Source organism: Pholis gunnellus (assembly GCF_910591455.1).
Source record: "Pholis gunnellus genome assembly, chromosome: 20".
NCBI lineage: Eukaryota > Metazoa > Chordata > Actinopteri > Perciformes > Pholidae > Pholis > Pholis gunnellus.
Window position 1 is genome coordinate 19,975,909 of NC_136547.1, and position 9,082 is coordinate 19,984,990.

Below are 9,082 nucleotides of genomic sequence, written 5' to 3' on the forward strand. Positions count from 1 at the left end.
TTTTTAGGCAAGAAATGAATTGTATTGATTTCAAATATTACGTAAATTATGGGACTATCTATAATATTAATAATATTAATATTAATAATAATATAGCCCCGAAACAGCCTCCAAAAACGTGAACTCAACGCTCCAATTAGCATCATAGCTAGGCTAACGTTAGCTTTTAGCAGCAAGTAGCCAATCAGATGCATTCTGGGTAGGCACTCCTGCACGTGTGCAGAACGGGTCGGTTACTGACGGCCTCAGAGGTCAGAGGTCACGTTACCTGGTAGTTCTTTCCAAACAGCTGCATGCCGACGACGGCGAAGATGAAGACGATGATGGCGAGGACGAGCGTCAGGTTGCCCAGAGCGCCCATGGAGTTCCCGATGATCTTGATCAGGGTGTTGAGGGTCGGCCACGAGCGGGCGAGCTTGAACACGCGGAGCTGGAAAACACAGGAAGAGACAGGCTTTTCAGAATAAGAGCCCTCCTTGAACCAATCGGTGAAGTATTTTTGTGTGTTTTTAACATTTATGTGACGGCCCCCTCGGTCGAGTCTCATTTTATGTTTGTTGCTGTAATGTTGCTGATAGTTTTCAGTATAACTGTACGAGAAAGGAGGAAGGAAGGTAGGAAGGAAACTAGGAAGTTAGGATTAGGAGACAAAAAAAAAGAAAGAAGTGAACGTTAAAGTGTGTCTTTATTTGTGTATCTGTGTGTTTCCTCCGGCAGAACCGACAACAACAGAGAGACACTGGAGAGACTGCAAGGACGCGTGTGTGTGTTCTGTGTTGTAGGTCTTTGTGTGTCTCTCTGAGTATGTGTGTGTCTCTCTGTGTGTGTGTGTCTCTCTGTGTGTGTGTGTGTGTGTGTTGCGGTCACCAGTCTGAAGGAGCGCAGCACACTGAGTCCCTCCACGTCGGACAGACCGAGCTCCATGAGGCTGAGGCAGACGATGATGCTGTCGAAGATGTTCCAGCCCGTCTGGAAGTAGTAGTACGGATCCAGAGCGATGATCTTCAGCAACATCTCCGCCGTGAAGATCCCAGAGAACACCTGACACAACACAACACAACACAACACAACGGGTGTTTTAATTAAAGGATTCATTTTGTTTACGATCCTGCTCACAAAGAAAAGATCAAATACATAAAGAACCAGACCAGGTTCACTTTGCATCTGTCCCATAAGGTGGCCACCTGTTGCCTTACCTGCCAACAAACGCAGGAAACATACACACAAAGATACACAAACACAGAGAACTCACTGTGTATTACATTTAAAATATAAGATATAAAACATTAAGTAAAAAAACATGAAAAGATCATCTGAAAACAAAGCTAAAGAGTGGAGACATTCAGGTAACACATACAGAGCTAAATGAAGGGCAGAGTTAGCCAAAGGAGAGGACATTTCAGCCTGAGTTAGGGTCACACACACACACACACACACACACACACACACACACACACACACACACACACACACACACACACACACACACACACACACACACACACACACACACGTGTCACCTCCAATAACTCGTGCTGAAGTACACAAGTTCTCTAAAAGCCAACATGAGTTCAGCATCAAAAGGACGATCCAGCACGCTGACCTGCTATATATGCTCACGTTAGCATCCACTGTTAGCATCAGAGCTGACCATCGTACAGTGTAGTGTGCATGTGCAATGAATGTTTGTGTGCTAAAGTGTTAGCAGAATCACAGCAACCAGAGCGGTCTCTGCAGGCGTCAACCTTCAGTTCTTTAAAGCGAAGTCAAAGCTTCACGTGTTAAAGCTGCATTCTCTCTCGTGACCACCAGGGGGCGTCTGGAAGATGTCCGTGTTTTTGTCTTAAAACTTTCAGTGTGTTTTCACTTCATGAAAGTTAATTGTAACATTTATGGACAAAAAACCAAGATGGCGACTTTAAATCAACTGTGTATTCCAACACCTGTACTCGCATACTATTTATTAGGCCAGAAAAAGATTTAGTTAGCTAATATATCAAATCTAGTACGCCAAAAAATACCATTACGTACTACGTCCTGTCACGTATACTACATCCTGTGCAGTGTAGAAGCCAGAATGCATTTCTGTCTATTCTGACCCACAATCCCCAGCTGCACAACAGACATCAGAGCAACAGGGTCCGAATATAAGCTGTAACGTCCCAATTCAGTACGCACTACAAACAGTACGCACTTTATGAGGAGACGGTAACGTTGAACTCAAAGCTTCCCGAACATCAGAACCAATAGACGGTTTCACGTCTTTTGTTTTCCTCTGTTGTTGTTGTTTTTGGGCAAATCAGCACAAAGTGTGATGTGAGCAGAGTCTTTATGCTGCTCTGTCTCTTCACTCAGAGGCAGCAGAGCTCCAGCAGACGTCCTGATTTGGTGATTTTTGTCATTTGAACATTTCTTCTCTCAGCTGTTTGCTCCTGTGGTTTTGATCCTTTAAGCCCCCCCCCCCCCCCCCCTCTCTGCAGACCTCAGCTCGTCCAGGGTTTGCCTCGCTCTGCTTTACATCACGTGTGCGTCTGTGTGTGTGTGTGTGTGTGTGTGTGTGTCCTTGCAGCAGCCCCTCTCCCTGCTTGTTGTTCCAGAAAGAAGGGGATCCTCGATGTGACACCGGCTACGTGACACACGTGTGTGTGTGTGTGTATTTGTTTCTCAGCATGTGTGTGTGTGTGTGTGTTTGCTTATGTGTGTGTTTCACAGTGTGTGCGCAAATGTGTCAAAAAAAAAGGAGTTCTGAGGTTTAATGGAACTGACTTGACTCTTTTTTTTGCACAAAATCAGGCTCTTTCTGGGGTTACCTCACACACACACACACACACACACACACACACACACACACACACACACACACACACACACACACACACACACACACACACACACACACACACACACACAGACGCACATCCTCTCACACGGGCTCATTAACTCTGTAGTGCGTTGATTAGCTACTCAACAATCAGGCTGTTATTATTACTGACATCAGGAGAGCCTCTCTTACTGGATGACGGTGGCTCCTTTGGGACAAAAAGGTCGAGAGACCGCAAATGAGACGATAAAGAAATGAGCTTCAGCATCACGGCGGCTGGTGAGGAACCAGGTCGCTGGTTTGAATCCCTTCCTGCTGGGTCTCCAGTGTTTCGGTTACACGGTGTGTGTGTGTGTGTGTGTGTGTGTGTGTGTGTGTGTGTTACTGATCGGTGTCCGCTGACGTCAGCAGAGACGCTAATGAAGTTAAACAGAGTTCAGCTGTCAGATATCAGCAGCAGCCTCAGGCCTCGAACAGCTGACACATCACCGCTCCTTTATTAAATACGTATGGAGGTATTACACTGTTAGGAGGGTTTGGCTTATCACCTTTTATTTTTTTATATTATAAATATACACAAATAATTCATCTGAAATGATTTCAAAATAAAGAATTTTGTAAATGTTAGTTTACAGTTTTCAGGTTTTCATAATAATTATTTCTTTAACTGTATTTAAATTGATGTTAGTTTATATTTGGCACTTCTACAATTTATACATTTTAACTCTTGTTTTCAATCTTTTATGTTTTTGTAATTCACTTTTTTAATCACTTCTTATACTATATTTACTCTTATTGCTCTTCTATTTTTCACTGCTGTCATATTTACTTATTTAATAGATAATAATTATTACTCAATTGTTCGTATAAGTTTATATTTTGATTGTATGAACAGAAAAACTTTAATAACAATATTAACATAAAATACCATGAAATGGGTTTCAAATAAAACAAACCTATAAAAGACCCTCACCTGAGGCACTCCTGAGACACACCTGAGACACTCCTGAGACACTCCTGAGACACTCCTGAGACACTCCTGAGGCACTCCTGAGACACACCTGAGACACACCGGAGACACACCGGAGACACACCGGAGACACTCCTGAGACACTCCTGAGACACACCGGAGACACACCGGAGACACACCGGAGACACTCCTGAGACACTCCTGAGACACACCGGAGACACACCGGAGACACACCGGAGACACACCCGAGACACACCCGAGACACTCCCGAGACACTAGTCAGACACTCCTGAGACACTAGTCAGACACTAGTCAGACACTAGTCAGACACTCCTGAGACAACAGTTGTGTTCATGAAAACACGACGATGTGAGTTTCAAGTTCAGACTAAAGACTTTGTGTTTGTTTCTGCAGAGTGAAGGATGGAAAAGTACTCTGACCAGCAAGTGTGTGTGTAGTGTGTAGTGTGTGTGTGTGTGTGTGTGTGCTGCTGGCTCACCAACAGGGGATGTCGACATCAGCACTCACTAATAACAGTAACATCAGCAGAGAGCGGATGACACGGACTCTCTGTGTGTTTGTGTGATTATTTTTGTCACAACCGGGTAGATATAATGAGTAAGCATCAGGACACACACACACACACACACACACACACACACACACACACACACAACACACACACACACACACAACACACACACACACACACGCGCACACACACAACACACACACACACACAGACGCACACACACACACACACAACACACACACACACATTAATGAATAATTTAGTTTTAAAGCAAACATATTAAAAGGCACTGACTTTTATTAATTTCCTTAAAATAATCGTTCTTTCTTTCACAACTTTAATCACCAGCTGTAGCTTAGCCAAACACTGCCCGAGTGCCCCTGAGCAAGGACGGCACTGTGCTGACCAAATTAGAAAACAGTTACAGCGGACGACTCGTGTGTGTGTGTGTGTGGAGATACACAGCAACAACCTCACACTGTTTCAGATCACACAGGGAAAACCTTTATGAAGATCCTCCCGTCTGTCTCTCTGTCTCTCTCGCTCTCTCTCTGTCTCTCTGTCTGTCTGTCTGTCTGTCTGTCGTCATCCAGCAAAAAGAAATCAGTGTAACTGTGCACACATTTGTCTTTATTTGTTCGTGTAAAGTTCTCCACTGTAGTTATTCCTTATGAGACAATACGTTCGTCACTTTTTCTTCACATCAAACATCAACGGAACATTTTTTCTCTCAGCATGAGAAACTTTCAGCTCCTCCTCTCTTGTGTCTTAGTTCTACTACGATAAGTGGAAATATAAAAGTATTTGTGTTCCACTATTAGAGTCCACTCAGAGCGGCTCTATAGATAAAAGCCTCCACTAAATGGTATGTATCCTTTAGGTTTGTACACACACACAGATGTATTATTGACATGTGACCGCTGAAGAGCAAACGACAAACAACAAACGGCGAAAAAGCATTAGTCGACATTGATTCTGTCAGCGCAGTGATGTCCTGACATGATCCTCTACACACACACACACACACACACACACACACACACACACACACACGCTATGTAAACATCTATGAGGATTAGAGGAATTATCCTTTAAAGAACTTCACACTGACACCGGATCCTTTTGAGGCGACTCAGCTCTTCTATCTGAGCTGAACTGCTGTAGAATTGAATTGAAGGAGAAGTTTGTTCCGTTTACGCTGCAGAAGTTTACGGCTGAATCCAACGGTAGAGGGCCGTTTATATAACTGCAGTTTGACCTCGTAGAATATAATGTTATAATAATTAAAACCAGTTATCACTTAATCCAACGAATCTCCATACAACAGTTTGGATAATACCTTAAAAAAGTTACTTTTCCAACGAAAGTCCAGCAACACGTCAATATTCACTCTTTACATGAATACAGTCTTTTTAAAATGAACTACAGACTTCAAAGGAAAAAACGCAATTAGGTTTAAGCTACAAAAAATACTTAGGTTTAGTTAAAGATCGTGAAATACTTAGTTAGGTTCAGGACAAGATTGTAAAATACTTTGGTTTAGATAAAGATCGTGAAATACTTAGTTTTTGCAAAAGATCGTGAAATACTTAGTTTTTGCAAAAGATCGTGAAATACTTAGTTAGGTTCAGGACAAGATCGTAAAATACATAGTGTTAGCAAAAGATCGTAAAATACTGAGTTAGGTTCAGGACAAGATCGTAAAATACTTAGGTTTAGATAAAGATCGTAAAATATTTAGTTATGTTCAGGAAAATATCGTAAAATACATAGTGTTAGCAAAAGATCGTAAAATACTTAGTTAGGTTCAGGACAAGATCGTAAAATACTTAGGTTTAGATAAAGATCGTAAAATATTTAGTTAAGTTCAGGAAAATATCGTAAATAATTAGTTAGGTGTAGATAAAAGATCGTAAAATACTTCGACCAATTTATAATAACTTTGAGTTGTTTTTAACCGTAGTTTCATTCATGTGATCATTTTGTGGAATTTTTTTTCACAATATTTTCAATGAAGTCAGTGAGACCTGTTGGGCGTCCGATCATGTGCCCGATAAGAAGTTCAGTAATATTTTAATGAATAACAGTGTTAGATACATACAAATAAAGTTGAATTCATGGATTTGTTGTATTTATCCGATGCAAAAAAAAGTAAAAGAAACAACATATCGGCTTCACGTATCGACCTCTAGTCCAGCGGGGATGAACCTGATGATGTTGGTTTCGTGTATTATTGTGAATAATTATGGAAAATAGTTTTGTCTTTTGGAGAAACAATTCATGCTCAAACCTAATTTTCACAAAAAATAAAAAAAGTAAAAAAACCTGCACTTTATTTATCCCTTGAGGTAATTTAAACACCTTCACTAAAACCTATCTGGATCCACCTGACGCTCTCACAGTGGCCCCCCTGTGGGCCCAGAGCCAGTGATTGAACACCACACTGCTGCAGGCCGACCCGCAGCCGCTGTTTCTACTTCTAAACTTTATCACCATCCTCCTCCTCGAAACAGCAAAAACCTGCAAGCTGAGCTGAGGAAACCTGACACGGCTGCACAGGAACATGTGTGTGTGTGTGTGTGTGTGTGTGTGTGTGTGTGTGTGTGTGTGTGTGTGTGTGTGTGTGTGTGTGTGTGTGTGTGTGTGTGTGTGTGTGTGTGTGTGTGTGTGTGTGTGTGTGCAGGTGTGATCAACATGGTTGGATTTTGCCCGCGAGGCCTTTCACACCTCAGGTGAACCAATTACCATATTGCATCAACCTATCAGCTCTTGTCAGATCTACGGCACACCTGCAGGGTCAAACAGTGGAGTTAGTCACGGTGGTTCACCATCCGACCCGCTTCTGTCAGCTCCAATATTCAAAAACAACAACACACACACTTTCGTTTTGTTTTTCTAGGAGAGCAGAGTCTATTTTTTACTCTCTGAGGTTTGCAATTTGTACAAAAAAGGGTTTCAGGCGGCCTCAAAAGGTCAGAGGTTTGTTTTATTTATTCCACAAACATGGACACTAAACGCCAAGTGAAGAGGTTCAAGCTTTACACTCGTAGACGTTCGTCAGAAAAACAAACCTCTGGACCATAATAATCCCAAATAATCCCCGTGGATAAAGGTGGTGTTGTTCAGATGAAACAGGGTTCTGTTAGACTTGATTTGAAAGTTAATGTTAACTGACATCTATTTGTGCCGAGTCTGCAGTTGTTACTTCAAACACTACCGTCTACTTTTGGACCGTACACTGGTTCTGCTGGTTTTTCTTTTACCATCTTTTTGTCCCATACAGGCTCACTGCATGATGACTACTGGTCTTATATAAGCATGTTAGTTTTATTTGGCATGTCACGAAATACGTTAACCCTCTTAGTGGTATAAGACAGTTTAATACTGATATTACGCAGTCTGATACTGGTTCATGGCTATTCTCATCTGTTGAATTGGGTATCTTTTAAAAACTAAATACCAGTACCCTTAAAGAGATACCGATACTTATAGAGTACGTCATTAAACACCCATGGTGTGAATGGAAGCTGTACGTGTGCTCCACTGGTTAGCGTTGTCAGAGAAAAGATTGACTGGCTGACATTTATTTCTAAATCTGGGCACAAAAAGGATCGATTGCATGTATTGTTTGACTGGAGAACTTTGGATTCTTGGTACTGGGTTATCTTTACATGCCCATCCCTACTGGATATTTGATATACTGAGACGCCAGACTAACAGCAACACAACACGACCTTAACAGATACTGTTGGACTCCGTCAGGTCTCACAAAGAACCACCAGCTGGAATTTCACTCAACTCATCATCAGATGTGGTTTTGATGGTCAGCTCTTTGTGCTCCTGTTACTGCTTTGCTATCATTTACAGCCAAAGCTTCCATCAACAATTTCAGTCCTCCATCCATCTTCCATTATCCATCCCTCCATCCTTCCCTCTTCCTTCTTTCTTTCCACCCATACCTCCATCCCTCCTTCATCCATCAACGTTTCTATCCACCCAATCACCCATCATCTATCCATCCATCCACCCCTCCATGGTGCCTCCATCCATCCATCCATCCCTTCATACACCTATCCACCCCTCCATGGTGCCTCCATCCATCCATCCCTTCATCCACCTATCCATCCATCCATGGTGCCTCCATCCATCCATCCCTTCATCCACCTATCCATCCATCCTTCCATCCATCAAAACTTCCACCTATCCATCCATCCATCCATCCATCCATCCATCCATCCATCTTTCCATCAAAGCTTCCATCAACAATTCCCTCCCTCCCTCCCTCCCTCCCTCCCTCCCTCCCTCCTACCAGGTTTCCGATGCTCAGCATGCCGTTGAACTCGTCGGTCATGGGGTAGTGCTCCATGGCCATGAAGAGCGTGTTGAGGACGATGCAGACGGTGATGGCCAGGTCCAGGAAGGGGTCCATCACCATGATCTTCACCTGCTGCTTCAGCCTCAGCCAGTTAGGAGAGCTCTCCCACACCAGGTAACGGTGGGCGAAGACGTACCAGCACGGGTGGCATCTCTTATGGGCCTCTTCCAGCTCTGCATCGACCGGGAAGAAACCAGACCAGAGGAGAGGAGTGAGTACAAGTAAATAATAGATCATCTGGAGGACCGTTCAGTCTTTAGTCTCTGGAAATTAAACCAGATCATTGATTTTCACAGGAGAGTCTGGAACGAGTTCAAGTCAGGAATTCTGTGCTTTGAGTCGTAAACAAGTAACCTTTTCTCTTAAATATCCAACATGTGTACC

At 42.8% G+C, this 9,082-nt stretch overlaps 1 protein-coding gene across 1 annotated transcript in view; it reads right to left on the reverse strand.

The window, feature by feature from the left end:
* LOC306712076 (sodium channel protein type 2 subunit alpha-like) overlaps window positions 1-9,082 on the reverse strand; it is a gene marked incomplete at both ends in the record, with an annotated part of 96,621 nt that overhangs the window by 43,523 nt on the left and 44,016 nt on the right. The window contains 3 exons of the mRNA XM_079181176.1: window positions 269-430; window positions 868-1,041; window positions 8,633-8,871. Coding sequence (XP_079037302.1) covers window positions 269-430; window positions 868-1,041; window positions 8,633-8,871 — 575 coding nt within the window. The remainder of the gene's footprint in view (window positions 1-268; window positions 431-867; window positions 1,042-8,632; window positions 8,872-9,082) is intronic.